The sequence below is a fragment of the Symphalangus syndactylus genome, chromosome 9, assembly GCF_028878055.3.
Source record: "Symphalangus syndactylus isolate Jambi chromosome 9, NHGRI_mSymSyn1-v2.1_pri, whole genome shotgun sequence".
Classification (NCBI taxonomy): Eukaryota; Metazoa; Chordata; class Mammalia; order Primates; family Hylobatidae; genus Symphalangus; species Symphalangus syndactylus.
In genome coordinates, this window is record NC_072431.2 from 135,917,643 (window position 1) to 135,944,225 (window position 26,583).

At 41.4% G+C, this 26,583-nt stretch overlaps 1 protein-coding gene across 3 annotated transcripts in view; it reads left to right on the forward strand.

Moving 5' to 3' along the window:
* The window catches only part of GLIS3 (GLIS family zinc finger 3), a 491,196-nt gene that overhangs the window by 454,993 nt on the left and 9,620 nt on the right, over positions 1–26,583 (forward strand). For all 3 annotated transcript variants that reach the window (XM_063609882.1, XM_055294333.2, XM_055294332.2), the window contains one exon: positions 5,844–6,019. In XM_063609882.1, coding sequence (XP_063465952.1) covers positions 5,844–6,019 — 176 coding nt within the window. The remainder of the gene's footprint in view (positions 1–5,843; positions 6,020–26,583) is intronic.

Here is a 26,583-nt window from a genome sequence, read left to right on the forward strand (position 1 = left end):
GAAAACCCAGCACCAAGATATGAGACCTATACACAAGACCAAGATTAACTACTTCTAGAACTAGAAAATCAGCCACATGAGTAAATGCTTCACTTTCTTTTTTAAGTTAAATTAAATTTAAATTAAATTTAAAGTTCTGGGATACATTTGCAGGATGTGCAGGTTTGTTACAGAAGTAACCATGTGCCATGGTGGTTTGCTGCGCCTATCAACCCATCACCTAAGTATTAAGCCCCGTATGCATTAGCTATTTTTCCTGATGCTCTCCCTCCCCCGCACCCCCTAACAGGCCCCACTGTGTGCTGTTCCCCTCCCTGTGTCCATGTGTTCTCACTGTTCAGCTCCCACTTATAAGTGAGAACATTCAGTGTTTTGTTTTATGTTCCTGCATTAGTTTGCTGAGGATAATGGCTTCCAGCTCCATCCATGTCCCTGCAAATGACATGATCTCATTCCTTTTTATGGGTGCATAGTATTTCATGGTATGTATGTACCACATTTTCTTTATCCAGTCTATCACTGATGGGCATTTGGGTTGATTCTATGTTTTCGCTATTGTGAATGGTGCTGCAATGAACATACACATGCATGTATCTTTATATGAGTTATATTCCTTTGGGTATATAATGGGATTATATACCCAAAGTAATGGGATTTGGGTATATAATGGGATTTCTGGGTCAAATGGTATTTCTGGTTCTAGGTCTTTGAGGAATCACCACACTGGCTTCCACAATGGTTTAACTAATTTACATTCCCACCAACAATATAAAAAATGCCTCACTTTCTTTTGAGGCTTAGTGTTTATATCTGAATAGTCAAAGAAGGAAAGAGTCTTAAGATTTCCTAAGAACTCCATAGATGTTCTTATACATTGCTGGGACCGCAGTCTTACACAGCTCTCAAACACTGGAGTACATGTTAATGTCAGGGATGCCTTAAATGTACATTCAATTGATCATTCCATAAACATGTACTGATCACCTGGAAGACATCAGACTTTCATTGTATTAAGTACTTTGATATTCCTGACTTCTCAATTTAAAATTATTCCTAATCCACCCCACCCTTTGCTGTCTCCATGTTTTTCTCCATAGCACTCATTTTCTCTAGCCCAGTAGATACGTTGCTTACTTAAATTTCTTCACTGCCTGCCTCCCCTTACTAAAATATACGTTCCACAAAGACAGAGATATGTGTATTTTGTTGCTCTATCCCTAGTGCTTAGAACAATGCCACACATTTAATGCTCAACAAACACCCCATGAATGAATAAATGTCACCATGGACTTTAGAACCTTCAGTGAAAGTTGAGATTACCTTTATTTTATGCTTGTAATTGATCCTGGGAGACGGTGGGGAATTTACTTGTTTACCCAGCTAGTAACAGACAGACCCAGCATCCAAGCCCAGGTGGGTGTGACTTCTGGCCTGTCTGTCTTCTCCTTTGTCCATCTGCTTCTCCTGCCATTCCCACTTTTTCTGCACATGAACCTAAGCAGTTCTCAGTGTCTCAGTGTCTACGTGTCTCAGTTGGGAGCTACTGATCTGAGAAACAGTCTAAGATTGAATGCTGTTGGGCCACCCCACTGCATGGCTGGGGAGCTCAATGATAACAGGGGGTTGGGACTGAGAAAGCAATGGAGAAGGGCATAGAAGGGAAGGAGAGTGGCCAAGTAAATACCCTTAAATAATCAGAGATTCTTTAAGATAGGTGGAGATACATATTTGCAGAAATGTTTTAAATGTTTCCTCATGCCCCAGAGGTTTTTTTGTTTGTTTGTTTGACGGAGTCTTGCTCTGTCACCCAGGCTGGAGTGCAGTGGTGCTATCTCAGCTCATTGCAAGCTCTGCCTCCCAGATTCACGCCATTCTCCTGCCTCAGCCTCCTGAGTAGCTAGGACTACAGGCACCCGCCACTACGTCCGGCTAATATTTTGTATCTTTAGTAGAGACAGACTTTCACCATGTTAGCCAGGATGGTCTCAATCTCCTGACCTCGTGATTCACCCGTCTCGGCCTCCCAAAGTGCTGGGATTACAGGCGTGAGCCACCACGCCTGGCCCCTGCAGAGGATTTTTTATGAGGTTTTAAAATCTGTTCCCCTTCCCTTTCTTTTTTTCTTTTGCATACCATTGCTCATGGTAGGGTTATACAAACTTCTCTGCCAAATGAGTGGATATGTTTGACTTAGTTATCTGGTTAGCTTTTGTGCGATCTGTTTCTGGTAAGCAGTAATTTTTTCTTCTAGTCTGTTAATGTGCCTATTTACAGAGCAATCATCTATTGTTTCAAAGAAGTATAAAAGGCTAAAGGAGAGACTAGTAAGCCATGTCCATTGAAATCTCTGAAGTGTCACCTGCAGATCAGCAGCTAGAGAATAGGGTTGGACCTAGAAAAGATGTCAGAAGGTTTCTCTTCTGGCTCTTGGACATGCTGTAACTCAAGATGAATGAGAGTGATGTCATCTTGATCTGACATAATTGGGGAATAAGATACTCCATAAGAGGGAAAATGGCAAATAACTACAATTTATCCTCGGCATCACAATGTTTTATTTTAGCATCAAAAAATTTAATTCACCTTCATTTGATTTAAAATAAAGTCTCAGTTAACTTTTGGGGACAGAATATTCAGAGCATATTCATTTTGATGTGTGTGTGTGTGTGTTTGCTTTGAAGAAACAGGGTTGGAAAGTAGGTACAGACACTTAGAAAATGGGGTTCTGAGGTCCCCACCCTGCCTCCGACAATAGTGAAAACAGTTTATTTTTGCTTAGTGAGCATCTAAGTACGTGTGTTTTCTGTTTGTTTGTTGTTTGCTTTTGCACCAGATAACCTCAGACTACTTGTTAGCTTGTTGAATCACTCTCCTGGCATCTCTTGCTGCGAGAAGAGTTGTCCGTTACTGTGTTTTCACATTCCCAGGGACCTTACCTCAAACAGGAGGACTCTCTCTTCATCTTCTCCATGCCCCTCCTGTCCTCTCCCCCCTGATTTTAGTTTACTATTTCTACTCTACTATGAGCTGGTTAACAAGTAACTGACTTTATAAATGTTAAATTTCAGTTAATACATTTTGAAAGATTTGAAGTATGGTACTATGTGGTGTTTTTACAAAGTAACAAAATTGATTCTATCTGCTGTACTTGAAAATCCATCCTGTATATACACTTACTTCTTACGCTGGACTTTTTAGTGGTGGCTTCCTATCTACTTCTTTGTTTCTAGCAATTGTCTGGATAATTGTGATCACTTCTTGTCATATTTTATTTCTCTACATGTATAAAAGTTAACATTTTTGTACTATTTCTTTCCTTTTCAAATCAAAGCCTACTTTAAATGTGTATTTTACTTAGGATAGTTTATATTTAAATTTTTATTAATACTTTATATGGGGTGACATACTATGTTTTAAAATTATATTAACTTTATATTGTATAAATTCACTTATTTGACTAATGTAGAGGGAAATTCAGCCTGAATTAGGAAAAAGCAAAATCTTGAGTCATTTGAAGCCATCATATTTTATTCCTCCATGTCCTTGAGACAGCAGTGCTAAAACCATGGTTTATACCTATCATATTTTTTTCTTTATTCAGTGATATTATTATACTGGGTAATATTTGGTAGCCAAGAGAGCATGGCCCTGGTTTGGAACTTCCATGAATGAGTACATAAGAATGATTTTAATTAGCATATAATTATATAGAATCATATATATGTAGGATCTAGATATAGATCTACTTGCTGACTTGCCCATTCACACATCTCTGTGTCCCATCAGTCCTCAACAGAAAGAGGATAGCAGATATTCCAGAAGAAGGGACTGGAAAACCATCTAGAGCAAATTGCATCTTTTATTTACAACCTAGGAAACAGAATTAGGGAGCCAATCAAAGGATCTTGCTCCTTTGCCCAAAAGAACAAAATTGGGACACCAGCAATGACTGTTAAATAGCACCATAGGTTGCCTTGCAATTCAGATCCTTCCTGCCTCCATCCCTGGGGATCTTTAAGGACCAGGGGATTCGGGATTAGGTGGTAACCTGGATTCCTCCTGCCCCTAAAGTCTGTGATCTCACAATTCCTCATCACTCTCCCACAACCTGAGAGCAACTTGTGAGACACGTTAAAGACATGTTCCCCCAGAAAATAGCCTTCATATGAGGAATCCTGGCAGATGAGTTTTACTAGATGTTCTCAGGGCAATGCCAGGATTTGTTTGCTGTGTTTTCTTTCAAGCTATTCAGCACATCTTTTCAGGGTAATACAAATTAAGATGATAATGCTCAGAAAATGTGTATTTACTCAGCACGGGACAGTCAGTTACTATTCTCTTTCAGCAGAATGAAGATGTAACTGATCAATTAAACAGGCATCCCAACCCAGCTGGTTTGTTTAAGCTCCTCGCCTTGACTTCTTTTCCCTAGAGGTTAGCGAGTCCGACTCCTCCTTTCTTGGTTCTTACATTCACCTTCTTCTACAGTCTCATCACACATCACATGGGAAAAGCAAAAAGAACAGGAGATTTTTGTCCCATGCTTTCTTACTGCTACAGTACAAACACAGAAGCTCTGCCTTATTAAATATTCTGGTTCAGAATGTTTCCAATCACTTTATAAGCTTGACTAGTTCATCTTCCCTTTTTATCATCTATGGCCCTCCACAAAAGCCCAGCAAAGTTAAAGTGATTTGTTCCTGTGAAATAAGCAATGTAAGCAGATGGTGACCTATACGTGTTAGTGCAAAACAAAGCCTGTCTTTCTATACAGTGTAAGGAACAGCTGATTAAAAGTTTTCAGCTTACTGGGAGTTTCTGAGGAAACTAAACAATTCATTTGCTGCTTCATTTTACTGCATTGACAGACTTCCTGCGCCTTTCTCCCCTATACTTGTGTCAGTCCCCTACTGAACTGGCACCTGGAGGATCATTTTGATATTTGATAGACATTGCCAAACTGTAACATTGTTCTAACAATTACATCTTGCCTTCAATGTTAGAAAGCATAAACTGTCATTTTAAACATAGTGAGTCAGGTCTTTCCAATTCTCCTTCACAATTGGAAGATCAATGCACAATCATCCATTTCATATCCCAGGTTTCTTGACAACATCACCTTATTTAAACACCAATGTGTCCCCCACCCCAGAAACCACCAATAGTCTCACTGTGATTGGCGCATGTGACTCCTACATCATCTTCCTATCATACCCTCAGGAACAGTCTTTCTTTGCCAAGCACGGAGCCCACGCAGATCTCGTGGGTTCTGGGTTTCAAGCCATACTTGACCTTTGAGGTTTAAGTTAATTCATTCTTGGCGACAGCAAATGCATTGTTTAAAGAGAATAGGATTAGAGAGGCTCATAATAAAGACGTGTAACAACACTTCTTGGACCTCAGATACATCTTACAAAACCAAATGTTTATGAGCTAAGTGTAAATGATTCAGAAACATACGGATCAAATTTCCCCTAAAATGCAAATAGATTTTAAAAATTAGCAGAAAAAGGGCTTGGCAAAAGATGTACTTTGAGTTTCACCAAACATAGTGTATTTGAAATGCAGCTTAGAAATCTTGAGAAACCCAAACTGTGAGTAGGTTTTCCCTTTATTGTACTTGTTTATTCCCTCTGTATCTCAGTTGAGAATTCAGTGGTTAAATGGGGAACAGCAGTGGGGAGGGAGAGGGTAGAGAAAAATTCTGAAGGATTTTTTTTTTAAGGCTTGTTGTCACGCTTTTGTATAGCCAGAATGGGAGGTGAGAATTTGGCTTTGGAGAGTTTGTCTTTGTTCCTGCTGTTTTATGTCCCTCATGTTTCCTTTTATAATTGTTTTCTCAGGTTTGCACCTTCTGCTCCATCTCCTCACCACATCAGCCCCCGGAGAGTTCCGGCTCCTTCTTCAATACTGCAAAGAACACAGCCTCCCCACACCCAGCAGCCATCAGGTTCACACCTGAAATCCTATCAGCCAGAAACAAACTCTTCTTTTCAACCAAATGGTATCCACGTCCATGGTAAGCAAGAAGCTGGCAGTCCCTTGAGTTTTGAAAAGTGACATTGTGCTGTTGCTTTTCATCTTAGTTACCTGTCGTGGATTTCAGATGCTCTGTTCTACACCAGGCTTAGGCTTTCATGATTTGCCTGTAAAATTTCACACTTGATAGGCATGAAATCCTGTGGTATTTTCCTGACTTTGGCCCGATGATGGTATGATTTATGACACCTCGCACTGGTCAGCTCAAGTTGTTGGTTTTCTCATTGACCAGGGCTCTAACACCAGCACTAGCATCCTGTTTCTAAACAACAGACACCCCATGGAGAAAGAAATGACAGGAGTTCTTGTGCCCAAGCATGCCTCTGCTCTGCTAGGTTTTTGCTCTCATTCTCATAGGTCCACATCCTCTCCATCCTTCAAGGCGCAGGTGGAATGACACCTCTCTGAAGCCTTTCCTGATCCCCCAGCCGATGTCATCTCTCCAGGCTCTAAACTCTGATTTTATATCGCCTGTCTTTCTCTGGTAGTATTTATGCTTCCTCTACCTTGTGTTTTACTTATCTGTGAATAAAACATACTTTCACTATTAATGTGCAAACTTCTTTGTGAGCATTTTCTGACCCATCAGAAAATTGTATATTTTAGGGAACTTAACACAGCTCTTCACAAGTGGCAAAGAGACAGATACTTGTTAGGTGAATGAAGGATGAAAAGGAAAGCAAGAGAAATCGTAATGATTTTCTAAATGTGCAGATCTTGTGTTTAATGGGGAATATGCATAGAGAACTAAGTCTTAGTTTCTTTTCTTTATTTAAACTCATTTTGCCATTTCAGGCACATATCTTAGTGAGCATCCATAGAAAGCTGATTTGCCAAATCATATAGATTTGAAGTGTCACAGGCTTTTACTTCCTGGGGCAGTCAGATCTGTATAAGCAGAAGAGATACTGTCCTTTTAGGCTGAACGTTTCATCTTCTGAAAAATACTACTCTCCTCTACCTGCCTCTTGCTGATGCCTGAATTTTCTCCATGTGAGTTATTACTTGAAATTAATGGGTGATGTTCCCAAACAAATCTAAATCAATATGCAAATTGAGTGTGAATAATTTTCTAAGATGGCAGAATCAACCAGTACTATGGAGCTAGGCTTGGATAAGAACATCAAAGTAGGCTGGGCATGGTGGCTCACGCCTGTAATCCCAGCGCTTTGGGAGGCCGAGGGGGGCAGATCATGAGGTCAGGAGTTCTAGACCATCCTGGCTAACATGGTAAAACCTCATCTCTACTAAAAATACAAAAAAAAAAAAAAAAAAAAATTAGCCAGGCGTGGTGGCGGGCGCCTGTAGTCCCAGCTACTCCGGAGGCTGAGGCAGGAGAATAGCATGAACCCGGGAGGCGGAGCTGTCAGTGAGCTGAGATCGTGCCACTGTACTCCAGCCAGGGTGACAGAGCGAGACTGCATCTCCAAAAAAAAAAAAAAAAAAAAAAAAAGAACATCAAAGTAAAGACCTGAGCAGCAAAGAGGAGGTGATAGAAAAACAGCCGCCAGCTGTAGGAAGGAAGAGACCTTGAAAAACCAGAGCTATTGGTTCTGGCTCAAAGTTCTGTCCATCTCATCTCCCCATTTCCCCAGTGTAGCCACACAAACCCTCATCAGAATTTACACTTGTACCATTCTGCAGGCCCATGGTCATTTTTACCTTCTGCTGGCTATACATTGTTTTTCAAGCTTTAGTTATGTATTTATTCAACCAAGAAATACTTCTGGAGTTCCCACTGTGCACAAGACAAGGCATCAAGGCATGCAAAAGACAGTCAAATTGAGCCCTCTCCCTCTGAGGAGGGCCTGCCAGTCCAGTCGAGGAGTTTATCTACTCTGAAAGAGACCCAGGTCCCCTGTGCCACGAAGCCATCCTCACCACTCCAGGCAATAGGTGCACAGCCTGAGTGTGGGTATGTGAAATGTAGAGTAGGCCATTGATTCTAAGACACAAATTCTTCACCTTCACATTTTAACATCGCTGAAATCTGGACATAGCTCACAGTGGCATCATATAATTGGCAGTGATTTTTCTTTCTGGTGCTATCTACAGTAATGGAGCATTTCACAGTTGATGGTGTCAAAGTTCCAAGAAAATGCAGTAGAACACATTTTGATTACAACTGTGAAACACATTTTTAAAAATTTAAAAATTGACCTATGTGTAGAAGAAAAATTGGAAGGAAGTTCTCCAAAATATTGACGGTTTTATATCAGGATGGTAGGATAATGGGTGATTTCTTCTTTTTTCTCTAAAGAAATCTTTAAAAAGCGTTTTGAAATTAGACCAATTTGAATGCAAACACTAGTCTACTCTGAACTGTGTGACTCTGGGCAAATCATGGAGTCTTAGTTCACATTCGTTAAGTGGGGGGCATTTCATCTATCTTCTCTCTTCGGTTGTTAGGAAGATTTGACAAGAAAAGCACCTGGCACAGAGTAGGAGCTTAACTAATTCAATGCTTTTCCTTCTATTCCCTTCTTTTTTAAAAAATTAGACTCTTTGAGAATAGGGATAATGTTTGTAGCCCTAGGGCAGGCATAATACTTGGTGCAAAGTAGGCATTTAATAAATATTTACTGACTAAGTGATTGACACTCCCTCATTCAACAAATGAATAATGAACAAGAGGATACAGAAAATGGGATCTACCCTATTATTTTCCCCTACCTCTTGGCAAAATACTCTTCTTCCACATTTCTTTTTTTTAGTTAAATAATGAATGTATTGTCAACTTGAAATTGTTGGGATTTTTTTAACTCTCACATTAAAAACAATTTACTTTTTAGAGACAGGGTCTCGCTCTGTCCCCAAGGCTAGAGTGCAGTGGCACAGTCATAGCTCACTGCAGCCTCAAATTCCTGAGTTCAGACAGTCTTATTTTAGCCCAAGCAGCTGAGACTGCAGGCACACACCACCACACCTGGCTAATTTCATTTACTGTTTTTGTAGAAATGGGGTCTCATTATGTTGCCTAGGCTGGTCTTGAACTCTTGGGCTCAAGCGATCCTCCTGCCTCAGCCTTTCAAAGTGTTGGGATTACAAGTGTGAGTCACATGTGCTGGGCCCTAACTTTCACATTCTAATTGTTAAAAAATTCCCCATGGCCAATGAGAAACTGCTAATATCAGCCCTAAAAATAAGTTTAAAATGTAGTTAGGCAAATTGAGAAATCATGACTTTCTCCAGGAAGATGGGCAAGTGACTGTTGCGACGAGGTTGCAAAGGGCATGCCCCTGTATTAGCCATTGGTCCAATGCTAATAGTTAATTGGTAGGTATCCAGATATAGCCTTACTTCCTTCTCCAAGCATTTTCTGAAATTGTTTTTCTGGAACTTTGTAGGCAACATTTCTAGCGGTTCTTATCTACTACTCTTCAGGGTAAGGACAAAATTTATCTACTATTTTTCAAGTGGGCAGTGCAATGCTGAGGGTAAAATGAGACCTTCTTAATGAGTTGCATTTATTGGCCGTGCCTTTCAGCTTTTGTTGGATGAGTTTGCTGGATTTATACAGCATCTTGGTAACAGGGAACACCATCACCTAATAAAACTTGATTTTTAAAGCCCAAAGCAGCGTCAGGGTTGCTAATGCAATAGCTCAAGTGAGTGTCTGTTCTCTCTTTCAAAAACTTCGTGGTTTTAATGAGTGTAGTCACCCCCATTTCTTCTGTACTCCCTGCAGTAGGTAGAGGTCAGGGAGAAATACCATCACTGTATTTTTAGAGACAAGAACTGAGACAAATAAGAATATAAAATGTCTGGGCATTGCTACCTTAGCAAACTATGCAGTGCCTGCCTTTATCAAAACGTCCAAATTTCCAAGCCATGTTCTTTTTTTTTTTTGGAACGTAGGTAGTCTCACTCTGTCACCCAGGCTGGAGTAACGTGACACGTTCTCAGCTCACTGCAACCTCCACCTCCCTGGTTCAGGCAATTCCCCTGCCTTAGCCTCCTGAGTAGCTGGGATTACAGGCACACGCCCCCACATCCGGCTAATTGTTTTGTATTTTTAGTAGAGATGGGGTTTCACCATGTTGGCTAGACTGATCTCAAACTGACCTTAGGCAATCCACCCACCTTGGCCTCCTAAAGTGCTGGGATTACAGGCGTGAGCCACCACTCCCAGCCCCAAGCCATGTTCTTAATCAAAAACATGTTTCTAAGTCAAAGGCACACTAAAATAAATACACATTTATATTTTTCCGTGGGGAAATGCAGACTCCTGTGTGTAGATGCTGTTGCATTACAGAGAGCTATGAGAGGTTACAAGTCAGAGGGGCTTTGGTCTTCCAAATGAGGAAGATGAGATCCATCGAGTTTTGTTAATCATGCTGTAATACTAAATGATACTGAGCCTAGACATTGTGTGCTCTCTCTATATTTTTGTTGAGGCATTTTGTAAAAGGCATACTTTGAAAGATTACTAGCACTGCTTTTTCAAGTTTCCTCACCTAGTGAATGACCCAGGACCAGAGCTCAAGTTTGTTGACTCTGCATCCATCTCATTCATTCATTTTGCCTTCATTAGTATAGGGAATGAGGTATAATTTCCTTTAACGTTTGAATCTTGGTAGCATTTATGGGTCTCCGTTCGGGTGAGATCTCCAAGGCAACTTCTTAGTACACTTTAGTCCTTTATTTTAGATGTAAACATAAGGAGACTCTGCAATCATGTAAGCTTGTTTTTTGGTCTTTTCTTTCGCCTTAGGACACTTCTCTTGCCCGGACAAGCTTCAGAATGTTGCCTGGATTAGATGCCCAGGAGTTGATATCTGTACATTTTGTTATTGGACTAATGGATCATTTCTTTCTAAATGCCCTATTCACTCCAGGGTTATTGGCATGCCATGAGAATTCCTACAACAGCATTTTCACAACTTTCCTCTTTCTGGGCCCATCAAGGAGACACCAAGTTCAGTTCAGCAAGTGTTCACTGGTCACCCACTATATGCCAGGCAAACATGAATGTCATTTAATCAACGCACTGTGACACATGCAATAAGAGAAGGTGCAAAAGGCACCTGATTTATTCAGAAGAAGATGTCAAAGAAGGGTCCGTAGAAATGATACTTGAAGAGGGTTTTGAAGATAAATATCTTATTGCGCAGGCCAAGTGGGTAAAGGCATTCCAGGAAGAGGGGAAGCAAATAGCACAGGTGAGAACGCAAATGACACTGTAGTGTGTGTGTGCACAGAGGGAAGAGCCAAGGGGATGGCTGGAGTACACAGGTTAAGGCATGGAGTAGAGGAGGAAGAGGATGGAGAACTTACAAGGCCAGCTCACGAAGGGTTTTGTGCCATGCTAACTGTAACCTATCGAATGAAGAAGTCAGCCCAGTATTTTAGGAGAGTCAAGTAGAGTGCTGTATAGAGACTGGAATGGGAGAGGTAGGAACATTAAGCTCTAACTGTTGGGATTGTGTTGGGCCACATGTACAGAACACCACAACAGTGACTTATTAAAGAGTTCAGTTCACTCAGATGCAACTGGTAAATAGGGGAATTATGTCAGGACAATGTGCAGTTGTGTTTGTTCACATACAGTCTTTCCTAGACAAAAGCTGGAATAGCAAGAGGAGAGAACAAAAACATCCTCAGCCTAGCTGCTGTCCAGACAGGAGCCCTTTCAGCTCTATTTTAATAACATTTGACATAAGCACAGTCCCAGGGGGCTCCCTCCCAGAGAGGTGCACATCCAGCCTTGCATGGCCTTCAGCTCATGGCAGATCACACGCCTTCCTGTGCACTGGGCCCTGCTATTACTTGTTGTTTCAATACCTGCAAGCCAGCCTTTCCAGTCTATTTTGTGTGATTTTTAATACCACCCAGGAGCCTATAGCCACACTGAACTGCCTGCCTGGATTTCCTCTTGATATTTTGTTACTGCTGTAATTAGAAGGTATCAAAGATTTTCAGTGGTCTTACCCAATTGTAGATTTCTCAAAGACCTTATTTTTAATACACATTTGTGCAGAGGACAAGATTTTTCAGGGTTTATTTATCACGTTACAGCAACAACACCAACATCCCCAGTGTGCAATTGACTCCTCTCATGACAAGATGTCTTTTTTTTTTTTTTTTGGAGATGGAGTCTCACTCTGTCACCCAGGCTGGGGTGCAGTGGCGTAATGTATGTTCACTGCAACCTCTGCCTCCTGGGTTCCAGCTATTCTCCTGCCTCAGCCTCCTGAGTAGCTGGGACTATAGACGCATACCACCATGCCTGGCTAATTTTTTTGTATTTTTAGTAGAGACGGGGTTTCACCATTTGGGCCAGGCTGGTCTTGAACTTCTGACCTCAAGTGATCCGCCCGCCCCAGCCTCCCAAAGTGCTGGAACTACAGGCATGAGCCACCGCCCCTAGTCTTCTCTCATGACAAGATGTCTAACAAGAAACAGTGCAAGGTGGAGAAGGAGCCTCCCAGAGTCAGCAGTGCCCATGCCTCCTCCCAACTTTGTGCTTTGTCACTGTTAACAGGTGGCTTCCATCCTCCTGGTCACAGCATGAATGCTGATATTCTACACATCTTGTCCCAGTTTCAGGCAGAGACGAGGGTGAAGAGTAAAGGACAAGTGTACCCGTAGTCACACGGCAAGGGGGTCTGGGAAGATGGATCTTTTAGTGCATTGCCATACTTAACAAAACGGAGATTCCGTTCACAGTTTTTACTGGATAGGCACACTGGATAGGCACACTGGAGGGGCTGCCAAACACTCTAGGATGGTTTTCTAATCTGTAAAATGGGACTAATATGATCAGTTTCACAGACAGATTCATTCATATCCTTCCTTGGAAGTCAGGGTGGACTACCCCATGTTTTCCCATCTCTTCCATTCTCTTACGTTTCCATACTTTCCACTGCGTGCTCTTATATTGCATCCCTCTGGAGTTTCCAGTTGCCAACACAGAGATTTCTGTCATCCATATACCATTTATTAGATTTCATTAGGAAAACACCATGAAGCTACCTCCTAAGCCTGGGCTGTTTGAAATCAGTGCAGCAGCAGGGGGAAGGGGGCACCCTCCCTGTTGTTCCCGGCTCCTGTGGTTCCTGAGCTGTCTTTCCCATGATTTAAAGCATGCCCTGCCTGCAGGCTTCCTAAAGCAGGCCAGTCAGCTCCCAGACAATGGTGGCATTTTCTTACCTCAGTATGGAGCTGTAAGCTTGGCAGTCCAGTTCAAATTGACTGCAACAAGAAGCAAAGGATTTCCAGCCACCACCAGGACTCCAAGAACAAAACACATTCTAAATGGCTTGTCCCACCAAAGAGCCAAAGCATCTTTCAAACTGTAGAAATATCAGAGCGTTGATATTTAAATGGCAGTGAGGTGCCAAGTACAAGTTTAGCTAACTTCTTCCTCAGCTGGCTGTTTACTCACAGTGATTGTGCAATGGTACTTTCCAGCAAGATGCCTATGGGCTGTAGCCATGACTGATTTCATTGTTGCCAATTTACAGTGTTAAATATTTAAAGGTTATCTTTATTTTTATGTATTTATTTTTTGAGACAGTTTCGCTCTTGTCGTCCAGCCTGGAGTGCAGTGGGGCGATCCCGGCTCACGGCAACCTCCGCCTCCTGGATTCAAGCGATACTCCTGCCTCAGCCTCCAGAGTAGCTGGGATTACAGGCACATGCCACCATGCCAAGCTAATTTTTTGTATTTTTAGTGGAGACGGGGTTTCACCATGTTGGCCAGGCTGCTCTTGAAGTCCCAACCCCAGGTGATCCCCTTGCCTTGGCCTCCCAAAGTGCTGAGATTACAGGCATGAGTCACCGTGCCCGGCCAGAGGTTATTTTTAAAGGCTGATTTTAAAGACAGTAAACACTCCCATAGAAAATTTCATCATAACTGCATATATGAGGTTATGAAATAATAAAGCAGTAAGTCAAGAAATTGTATTGCTTAGAACTTAAGCATTGTGTCACGTCTTGAAATCCCAGGAAGACAAATATAATTGATTATAAATCAACAGTGTAATAGACTTCATGGAGAAAGTAGTGACATATTCACAAAAGAAATGAGCTGATGAGTGAACTTCATGTTATTCTGATGTTATCATCAGCAGTCATAATCAGAAATAATTTTGCGTATCAGCCATGATGTTATTAATGCTTACATAGTACCAGGGATTGATGATTAGATTCGGAGAAGTCCTTAATTACTCTCATATACTTAATTACTACAAAATTACCCCAAGAACAATTTTACATAAGTAGTACTTGAGAAATTCTGACTGTGTTCTAATTCTAAAAAACAAAAGTTAATTTTAGGTGTATACGTGGAGTGCAGTGAGCATTTCAACATGCTGAGTTTTGTGGGAGGGGTGTGAGATGGTCATCTGAATCAGAAGAAGTGGTGGAATGATTGATTATGGAAATGACTGAACTGTGAATAATCTACATATATAACTAAGCATCCGCACACACAAGCATGAGTGCGTGTGCACCCACACAGATTAAACTCACCATATTAATGTGCTATGTTTGATCAATATGAGTATTACATGATTGAATCAACTATTGCTAAATTGTAAGTCTCAGGACAGGGACTGCATTGCCCCACAATATTCTGCACACTGTCAGTGCTTAATAACTGCTCATTAAATAAATATGAATGAACAGAAAGAAAAGACAAGAATAAAGGGATTTTTGCTTATGGCTTCTTAGACTGATTGGCAGAGCCAGCCCTTGGCAAAATTGTGACTTACAGACAAGTTTATCTGGGCCCCTCTTTTCTCTGGGCACTTCCTGTTTCTCTGCCCCCTCTTTATTTTATTTTTATTTATTTATTTAATTTTATTTTTTCTGAAACAGAGTCTCATTCTGTCAGCCAGGCTGGAGTACAGAGGCGCGATCTCGGCTCACTGCAACCTCTGCCTCTTAGGCTGAAGTGATTCTCCTGCTTTAGCCTCCCGAGTACCTGAGATTACAGGCGCTTGCCACTGTGCCTGGCTAATTTTTATATTTTTAGTAGAGACAGGGTTTTGCCATGTTGGCCAGACTGGTCTTGAACTCCTGACTTCAGGTGATCCACCTGCCTCAGCCTCCCAAAATGCTGGGATTACAGCCATGCGCCACCTCACCAGGCCCTGCCCCCATCTTTAAATACTCAGTGCTTACCAACTGCCAGAGACCTCTTCCCAGAGGAAATAGGATGAACTAACAATTCACTTACACATTGAGGTAAACTTAATATATTACTGCTTCTTGTGAGTATCTGCATAATAAAAGAGGATACTGAGACACAGCTGGTACTGAGTGTGTAGTGTGAAGTTCTGGGCCATGGCAGCCCTGTGGGAGAGGGATTGTGAGGAATTCACAGTGCCCGTAGATACGAGTCCTTTGCTTAAGAAAACATTTTCAGTTTGGAGGCAGAAAGATGGCAGTTACTAACTGGAATCCTATGAGCAGGTCATGCAATGCCTTGATTCTGAGGTTCCCAAGTTTAATAGACGATACTGACACCCTTGTTTCAGATGCACAAGAATGAGAGAATGCCTGGACTACAGTAGATGCTCATGTCATTGCAGCTGCTATTGTTATTTTTCTACCGTGTATCAGATACCTGGTGCTCTGAGCAAGTCCAGAGCAACGTCCCAGGTGAGAATATGGAAGAGCTTAAGCACCAAGCCCTAACTCACATACCTAGTGAGTATCACAGGTGGTTTTACAGACCCAGTCTGACCCCAAAGCCCACAATCATACTTTGTGATGGTGCCTAATGATACAGTATTATGGAAATTTTTCGTTACTTGGGAATTGCTTTTGCTTGAAGGTTAAGTATGGAACCATAAATATGCTGTTCCTTATAGGGTTAACATTCTACTGTCAGTAGAGGTGCTGTGATTTGCAAGATCAAGTAATTTCCCACCAACTGTTTGACTGCATGTCTTTGGACACCGATAGCTGAAAAATCACTTTTTTCTGTGTCAGGCAGTGTAGTGAATGCCTGTCATGCCCTTGCTCACTAATCCTTCATAACAACACTATAAAGAAGGCATTGTTTACTCTCATTTTACACGTGGGGAATCTAAATCACTGTGGTGCCCAGAATTTTTCAATCTCGAAACAGTGGAGCTGAAAATTGCACCCAGGACCATCTGACTCCAGAGTTGTGCTTTTAGCCATTCTGCCATGCCGCTATTAAGCCTTTGATTGGGGGTTGTCCCTGTGGGGAGGGGAGAGCCCACTATCTAACAGCTCCCAATGGGATTACCCCACTGTGTATGTGTGTGTGTGTGGGTGTGTGTGTGTGTACATGCCCTTATGCACTGTGCTTGCTCAAGTACAGGTATGCTGGGGGAAACTTTGGAAGCCTAATTACTATTATAAATCAACGAACCTAGGTTCCTGGGCTTTTAGCACAGTCCTTACGTACAATTTACAAATTCTTACTGACTTTTTATATTATAAAAGAAAAATTTTACCTGTTCAGTTTTTTAAAGTCCTTACAGTACTGAAACTTATAGTTTAAGTCCCCTCCCAGCCTTATGTTTGCCCCAATTCCACTGCCCAAAGGTAATGACTATTAAAAGATTGGCAAGTATTCTTTTAGACCTTTTTAAATGCTCATAGAAGGAGACATATCTGTGTCTATGTATATGCCCATATGCCCTGTTATAAAAATGGCCTCACGTTCTGCACCTCACATTCTACATTTTGTTTTATGACTTGATTTTTTTAAACTTAGCAAAATATATGCTTTTGCTTTCCAGGTCATTGCGTAGAGAGTCTTCTTAATTGTATAGCTCTCATAAGAATAGGTCATCATTTTTTAAATCATTCCCTTATTGATGAACTTTTTTTTTCATTTTTTACTTTTTCTAGCAATGCTATGTTAAATCTCTTCATATATATATATATATGCATGTTTATATAAACACTCCTGTACACACACACATATATATATATATATCTTTGCACAGTTTCTTAGGAAATATTTCTAAAAGAGAAAATGCTGGATTACTGAGTTGCACATTTTAAAGTTGGATATGTATTGACACATACTCTTTTAGGAAGGCTATACTAATTTAGACTCTCATCAGCAGCACATCACAGGGCCCGTTTCCTCACACTGAATGTTAGTATTTTAAATTTTGCCGATTTGTAAAGCAAAGATTGGTGACTTGTTTTAATTTTTTCCTTTAGCTAGTAATGTAATTGAGCATCTTTTTATATTTTCATCGAACACTTAAAGACAGTATTAATAGTAACAGGGATTAAATAACAAGAGCTGTGACCTGGGTTTTTACATTATTTAAGTATCTTTCACCCTGTCAGTCAAGCTGTGTCATTTGCAGCAAGACAGTTTGTTTTCCTGATTGGAACTCAGAAATTTATTGATGAGAAAGGAATATCCAGAAAAATCTCTTATATCACTGACCATCATGACTTCGTCAGTCAACTTAAAAATGCCTATAGAAAGTGTTTAATTAATATTATTATAGATTTAGCACTTTTTCTTTCTTTGGGGGAAGTAATGACATCTTTCTAGAAGCAAATGTTCTTATACCTGAAATTCATGAAGTTAGCCTCTCATGAAGGGAGCTCTTAAAATGAATTAATATTTTTCTGATAACACTATTCTAGGTGTTCCTCTGTTGGACTCTTCAGGGCTAAACATGTTAATGACAATCTATGTCTTATATTTCTTATATTTTAAACTGGAATTACTCTTAGAAATATGGTAAACAATTGATGGTTTAGAAGAAGCAAAAAATGTAACAGCTATAGATAGAGCTTCCTTAAAATACATCAGTAAACATCTGGGTTGCTGGTAGCGAGGCCACTCTCTTCATAAAACAGAACAACAAAAACAATAGAATACTAGAACTGGCTTGATCTGTCCCCATTCACAGCCTCTGAGCTCAGCAACGTGTTACAAAACAATCCCAATTCCCTTAGAATTTCTTGTTGGTTTACTTAGAATTGTGAGTGCTCTTTCTGATTACAGAAATTTCCCCTCTCTAACTAGATTGTTCAGACTAAACTCTTTATTTCATTCTTTCGTGAGGTCTTCGAGAACTAGACCTTACAAGAGGTAAGTCTATTGAAATAAAAACATTTCGGTATTTTTCTAGATCACTTAAGTATGACTACCGAACCCTCCCTTCTTACGTTCATCACCAAACCCAACCTCCTCTCACACATTCCAAAACAAGCTCTTAAATTTCCTTGCCATTGTGACAAAATCATTCAGGGAATCTGAATTGGCAAAAGAGTTACCCAAGGTTCTTTGCATCTGTGGATCTGGGCTGATGCGGTATTTTTGTCAATACCAATGAGGTCAGTGGCAGTACCTACATTCATATATCAATATATGTTTTATAAATCACTCTTACATAATTTTTATCCGTGCCTAGTAACTATGGGTATATAGAAATTGCCCAATAAATACTTATTGAATGAATGCCTGACAAGATACAAAGGCAAGCTTCCTGGTAGCCAGATGGAGATAACAGAGATCCCGGGATCCAGTGATATATGTCAGGTTTCCCAAATACAACACCCACTTTCCTACCTCAAAGCCACTTATATAGGTTTCTGTACTCTTACTTCAAGCCCAAATGTAATCTTAACATAATGTTCTAGAGAGTAGGTTTTGGGAAAGCCTAACCGTATATAATAGAGACTCAGCTATGAAGCAGAAGTTCGGAGGGAAAAATAATTGAGTCATTGGATCACTGGCAAGGATGAGGTAGGGGCCCACTTTTAGATGAGAGTGCTGGAAATTTGTGTAATAACAGACTTGGATTCGAAGAAGCAAAAAATCACCTAGTTAGTAAAGCGGATGTAATGTGGGAGTTTGGTTACAGCTGGACAACAGAAGTCTAAGCCACAAGATCAGTATGGGACCAACAGTGAGACCAAGACTTCTGAGTCATTCAAATTAGGTCCCATGATTTCACCTTGACCAAGAACTGACATGTGAGAGACAGGCATTGGGAGAGAGAGCCAGGCAAGTCATCTGGATCCATATCTGCTGAGAGTGTAATTCAAGGCCCTTTTGGAACAATCATCACCACCTTATCCCCAAGAGCCCCATCTACCAGCAGAAAGGGCTGGGAGCCTGCCCAAGGGGAAGAGATGCCCATGGGAAGAACTCCTTCTCTCCATTTCAAATGAAATTAGAGCCGTTCTGTTGTTATTTTAAATTGGTATTTCACTTGGAAAACTTTCAGATGTTTGTAAATCATCTAAAGATGTTCTCTTAGAGCCTCTCAAACTTTAAGAAATACCTTATTAAATATACAGAATTCCAGGCCCTTCTTCCAGAGTCGGCCATAGAGCTCAGGAATGTGCATGTTCAACACACATGCCAAGGTGGAGCTGATGCCCCCAACCCTGGTAAGAATCATTGGCCTAGACACCAAGTGTAGGGCTCAGTGCCCTCTCACCGTGGCTCCCCAGTCAGAGATAACCCAAAGGAAGCAATTTGCCTGTGACTCGAGAGGTTAAGACTCTCCAGCTTCCTCCTCCCTTTATCTCTTGGGGAAGTCTTTTTGAGACAGAGTCTTGCTTTGACCCCCAGGCTAGACTGCAGTGGCCTGATCTAGGCTCACTGCAACCTCCACCTCCCAGGTTCAAGCAATTCTCCTGCCTCAGCCTGCTGAGTAGCTGGGATTACGGGCACCTGCCACCCTACCGGACTAATTTTTGTAGTTTTAGTAGAAACAGGGTTTCACCATCTTGGCCAGGCTGGTCTCAAACTCATGACCTCGTGATCCACCCACCTCGGCCTCCCAACGTGCTGGTATTACAGATGTGAGCCACCGCACCCAGCTGGGGAAGTCTTTTAAAAAAAAGCTATAGAACCAGGCTGGCTCACATAGATTTCAGGGGAGGCTGAAGGGAATTGACATGCAGCAGCACTTCCTTTTAGTAATCCATGAAATCTCCGTCTGGAATCTTCTTCTCTGCCAGATCTTTCTTACAGCAAAGCTTAGTTGGAAAGACAAGGGCATTTAAAATTAAATCTTCATCTTTACCATGCTTCCCTTGTTCTGTTTTAGGTCCAAGTAGCCCTGGTCAAGAGATTACTTGTGGGTTTATGGGAAAATTACTGATACAACCATGGGCAGATTTACCTTTCTGCTCAGAGAAGGAAGGATGACAGGTAACACCAGGCTTATAATGAGACAGTAGGAGCTAGAATTTTTAGTGGGTTTTACTGTTAGCAAAATACTTTCACGTTTATTATTTCAGTTGATCCTTGCAGCCACCCAATAGGGATACATGTATACTAGCAACCAGCAGTCCCCCTCATAGAAAAATTCCCAACTCCTTCTTATCAACCTTGGCAAAGTGTTTGCTCCACACTGCATCAGATACAGAATATCCAAATCTCCACCCTTCATTCTGATCCTTACTTGTATCCAGGATTTTTGAGTTACAGGGAGTAGTTGGCAGGTGATGGAGTGCGGGTGGCTACTAATAGGCAACTGGGCACTGAATCCTTTGTTCCCTGTGCTGCTTCTCCTTCCCACATTGAGGATTCTGATGCCACGTGAGTGTTACTATCTCTTTTTATAAATAGGGATCACAGGCTCAGAGAGGCTAGAGTTCCCTTAAAGCCACACAGCTAGTACATGGCAGAGCTGGCTTTCAGATCCATCTCGGACCCTCAGGAGTTCTTGGTTTTGAGAATCTCTATTTTATGTAATTTCCAAATGTGCATTATCACCATCAGGACTCACTGAACCGTTTTACTATAACTGTATATATCCACACATGGCAATTACTGAGACACATTGCAATTAGTTTACTTTGGCAGCTTATCATTTTGAGAATTTGGAAGCCATAGGCCACCACGCGCTAGGGTTTTGGGTGGTTTGGGGATATTCAAATGAAAACTGATTACATCTTTTAATCAAGAGTGTTTTAAGCATGCTGCCTTCTCACTCTGTTTTTTTCCCCCTTTTTCCCTATTGTCCCTTTTAGCCACCTGCTCTGCTCACTCCCATCCCCTTGTTTGAACCTTTTGCAGATGTGAGTAGCAGAACCTCCTCTTTCTCTGCTACCTAGTCCATGGAAATGAGTATATAAGCCTAAGGGCCAAAATGTGGTTCGCAGTGATAAATGCTGTTTCCAGCTTGCTACAGACCAGATGAGGTGCCGTGAGGGGCACAAGTGGAGAAAGTACCCAGCATGTTCAGAGTGCATCTCGCTGTGGCGTGCAAGTTGGCAGCAAGAGCTATAAATGAAAATGGCCTTGCTTCTTGGAACCACGTGGGCTTTTCTAATTAGAAGCCTTCATGCTACAACCCATCTCTCCAAGGACAAAGGGACCAGGCAGTTGCTCCAGTGGTCAACTTTTGAACCACTGTCATGGGTTCCTTCAAAAGAAATGTGCCTAAATGGAATTTTCAGGGTTATTATTTCCATTATCTTCCTCTTTCTTAGTAGAGTAGTTGCTTAAATGTCAGTCGTAAATAGCTCTAGTGCTTTGCAAGCTGGTTCAGTTCTCAGCCCGAAGAAAAATCTGTCTTCCTAACACAGTCTGTGAGCTGTTCCTGCAGCTTCCCCATTTATAGACTCTGTATTAAAATGAAGAGTCAGTTTTTATACCTCTTCCAGGAGGATGCTTAGTAGAGTCCTACCTCAGATGAAGACCTGGATGGTACTGACGGCCAAGACAAAAAGCCGAGGCAAAAATGATAGCCAAATGGTGGCGGTTTCACTTTTAAGGGCAGTATGATTTTATCCTTAATGGTAGTAGATTGTGTGATAAAAATCGCTTAAGAACTGCTTATGTGTTACACAGAACCTCTACATATTTCTAAGCTTATTTCATGGTTACATAATTGAACCGAAGACCTACTATGTGCCAGAGAATGCACTAAATGCTTTTATAAACACTATTATACATAATATTTTCCACAACCCTATAAAATTTCAAAGAAAATGAGGCTCAAGAAAAAATCATTCATCCAAAGACACACAGTTCGTTAATGGGTCATCTGGGATTCAGACCCAAATCCAAGTTGTTCATGCAATGGATGGAAATAAAATAGGGGCTAAATCAGAAAATTGGCCATGAGAAATTTCTGAAATGTGAAATGTCTCTGTTTCTACACTTGAGGGTTTGTAGAATTTTTCAGTGATTAGGTGATTTTTACTAATTAATTACTTTTCTCCCTGAGAATATTTGCACTTTCCAAAATGTTGATGCAGTCTGGGGAACTTTGCCTGCAACCTGGCAGTGAGAAACCTCATCAAAAGTGGCAAGATTGCATTTAAATTGATTTGGTCATGAGCCTGAGCCCCAGTAATCTGACATGAACTATGTCCTTGAATAGATAAAAATTTGAGTCCTGGTTCTGAAACGTGGTAGGTATGAGGATTTGGATAAATTTAGTTATTTTAACTTCTCCCTCTTTTTTTTTTTTTTTTTTTTTGGCTATAAACTGGGGACAATATTACTTAACGAAAAAGTTGTTTTCATGATGAAGATTTTCTATGTAAAACACCTGGGGCAATGCCTGTCTCTGAGTAAATAAATATTAGTTCCTTTCCTTCCTTATGACAGAATTCTGAGTGGTTGGTATAACACTAACCAAAATATTTTTCCAAAATGCCAAAGCAAGGAACCTGCCAGTGAGAAGGCTCTGGACTTAGTGGGAGATTGTGTGAGTGCTGTTTTCATTCTGCTGCCCATTTGTTTTAATACAAAGGCTACATCCACAAATAATTCCAAATATCTAGATATTTAGAAATATTAGAATGGTTGGATGAATTTTGCACTTTTATTGACATGATATCATATAAACAAAGTATTGGTTATAAAGGCAAGGCACTCAACATTTCCTCTGCTTCCATCTCATTGTCTAAAATGGGAACATTTGTTTGAAGTACCTGCTTACAGGACAGAAATGTCAGAAGGCTACTTAAGAAGAAATTTTTATGGTATTCTAATATTAAGGTACCATGTAGGTAGTGAGTGTATGATTCCCTGGGCCTTTCTCTGAATTCAAAGTTTGAATGTATAGAATTATGCCGAGCAGATGCGACCCCAAAGACTATATTCTTATACGCTCTAGGAGCTTTTTCAGAAACTTATCTATGTGTTCTTTTTTTCTCATTGGCTCTGACATGGATTACAGAAGGTTTTCCAAGGCAGCAGGTCAAGGGTCCCCAGAGAGCAAGGGCTCCACAAATATCCCGAGTGTTGGACAAGAAATGAAGGGAGCCAAGGGGAGTGAGGACATTTATCTTATTTCTCCTCTGTCCCTTTTCTTTTCCTTCCCCATCAAAATTTGTATTTTCAGAGACTGTTTAGTGTAGTTGGTTGGGGGAATTCATAACTGCCGTTAGTGATCGAGAGCTTTAACCTGGACAGGGAGCGTTTGAATCCCTGGGAAGCACCTAACTGACCCAAGTAAACTTCCTACTCCTAGGCTGTGTGGAAGCGTATTTGTAGCAGGAATTCTTATTATACTTGCTGTTGTCTTTGTCATCTGCTTTCCCATGCCCATTCCATTCACCAGGAAGCAGAATCCCTGGATTCAGCAAACCTTCCTTTATTCTACCCTCTGACTTTGCACTCCAAGGCTGAGTGAAACCAAAGAATCTCCTCAGCAGGAAGAAAGTGTGGGTTGGCCAGGGATGAGCCAGTCCCACAGAGAGCTGAGAACTGTAGGTCTCTCTTAAGTACTGGGGTGTACGGAAAGAAGAAACATATCACATCAGTAAAAGGCCTGTATTTTAATTCTTATTAAAGTAACTAAGATTTCCTTACATTTATTCAGTCAACAAATATATATTGAATGCTTACTACATGCCAGGTACTAGTCTCAGTGCTATGGATACAATAATTAACAAACTGAACAAGGTGTCTGCCTTCATGGAATACATATTCTGGTGGGGAAGGTATATAATACAGAGATACATAATATAAAGTGATACGTGCCCACCCATTTATTTAATAGACTATTTCAGAGCAGTTTTGGGTTCACAGAAAAATGTAGTGGAAAGTGCAGGGAGTTCCCATACACCCTCCTCCCCCCACCCCCTCCACACACAATCTCTCCCACTACCAACATCCCACACCAGAGTGGTGCATTTGTTACAATCACTAAACCTACAGTGACACATCAGTTTCACTCAAAGTCCATAGCTGATATTAGGGGTCACTCTTAGTATTGTACAGCCTATGAGTTTTAACAGATGTATAATGGCATCTTTCCACCATGATAGCATCATACAGAAAAGTTTCGCTACCTCTGTGCTCATCCTTCCCTCCCCCCAACCTGTGGAAACCACGGACTTATACTGTCTCTATAGTTTTGCGTTTTCCAGAATGTTGTATAGTTGGAGTCATGCAGTATGTAGCTTTTTTTTTTTTTTTTTTTTTTTTTTTTTTTTTTGAGACAGAGTCTCCCTGTCGCCCAGGCTGGAGTGCAGTGGCGCAATCTCGGCTCACTGTAGGCTCTGCCCCCGGGGGTTCACGCCATTCTCCTGCCTCAGCCTCCCGAGTGGCTGGGACTACAGGCGCCCACCACCTCGCCCGGCTGATTTTTTGTATTTTTAGTAGAGACGGTGTTTCACTGTGTTAGCCAGGATGGTCTCGATCTCCTGACCTCGTGATCCGCCCGCCTCAGCCTCCCAAAGTGCTGGGATTACAGGCGTGAGCCACCACACCCAGCCCCATGTAGCCTTTTCAGATTGGCTTCTTTCACTTAGCAATATGCGTTTAAATTGAAATTCCCTCCATGTCTTTTCATGGCTTAATAGGTCCTTTCTTTTTAGTGCTGAATAATATTCCATTGCCTGCATGTACTGCAGTTTATTTATTCGTTTGCCTACTGAAGGAAATCTCAGTTGCTTCCAAATTTTGGCAGTGATGAATAACGCTACTATAAACATCCATGTACAGGGTTTTGTATGGACATAAGTTTTCAAACCCTTTGGGTAAATACAAGAGGACACAATTGCTGAATCCTATGGTAAGCATATGTTTAGTTTTGCAAGATACTGCCAACCTGTCATCTAAAGTGGCTGTACCATTTTGCAGTGAAAGACAGTTCCCATTGCTCCACATCCTTGCCAGCATTTGGTGTTATCACTGGTTTCAGTTTTCACCATTATAATAGGTGTGTAACCAAAGATGCTCCAATTCGTCTTAGTTAGTAGTATCAGGGGCCTTATGTGGTGCAAGTCAGTGCTTCTTGAAAATAGCCACCTTTTCAGACCTGTCGTAGGTCAGTGCCTTTGGTTACAGTGGATGTGACATATGAGACTTAGTGACCCTGAAGTGGATTGAGCAACAATATCCTTATTCTGTGGGAATATTCCAGCTTGTAAAGCAGCCCAGAGGCATAGGGTGAATTCTTTTCCAGGTGACCAGAACTTCTAGACTTGCGCATTAGGCTGGGGTCCTCCAGATCGAGGATTGTTGTCCTTCATTTGCTCTGGCTTAACTAACAAGCAGAATGCTGAGATTGTCCCTTAACATAGGGTCACGGAGAGGAAGAAGAAGAGGAACAGCAGAAGTATGGAAGGGGATGGTGGTGAGTGGTGGTGAGATGTTGGCAGTTGGTTGTGGAAGTGTAGAGCCACTAGTATTTGGGGGAAACAGCAACCCTGGTGTGGCCGTCAGCATATGGCTCTTGTCTTGCTGGGTCTTAGGGGATGCCACCACTGTCCCTAAACCAAGGAGCGAATTGCCCTAGGGGCTTCACTGGTTACGTACCATCTTTTCCTCTTTTCTTTCCCTGGACTTGGTTTATGGGAAGTATTCAAAGGTGGTAGGCCAAGGGCCCCAAAAGAGTAGGGGAATCCACAAAGAGCCATAGAGTGCTGGAAAAGAAGAAATCTGAAGGCAAAGGAGAGTGGGGTCATGCATCTTCTGTGTCCCTGTTCTTGGGGTCCTGGTTTGAGCCCACCCATTCATCACTTATGCTTCTCCACGTCCCTGCATATGCAGCCACCATATGACTGGGGCCAAAATCGCTACACTTCCTAAAGTAGTAACCCACAAAATTATAGTCTCTGCGGAAAAATAATTAGAGCTGTAAAGCTCATAAATATACATCCTTCCTTCCACTTGGCTAGCAAACAGCCACACGACCAAGAAACTGAGGGGCTGCCAACTCTGCCTCTGCCGCTGATATCTGCTTATTCTTCTACCCAGGCACAAACTGCTTAGCAGCAACGGCAGGAAATGTGTTCTGCCAGGGCTGGTTCTCAGCAGAGCTGTGGGGTAGCCTCCTTACTATACCTGCCATCAGCAGACAGGGCCAAACAAAGGGAACCACAGTCAAAACTTCCTTGTTTGTTCCTTTTCATTCTTCCTATCTTGAATGCACTCCGGAAAAAAGAATTGCATCTCTATGTATCCCTTAAAGAAAATTTTCTTTCTATTGTCATATGTAGTATGAAATTATGTTACTTGATTTCTCATTTATATGTTTGTCTTCCTTTCTTTCTCACTAAAATGCAGGCTCCAAAAAGGCAAGGAGTGTGATTTATTTACCATTATATCCCCAACACTTGAATAAGTGCTTAGTGAATAGTTGTCAAGTAAATGAAAGCATA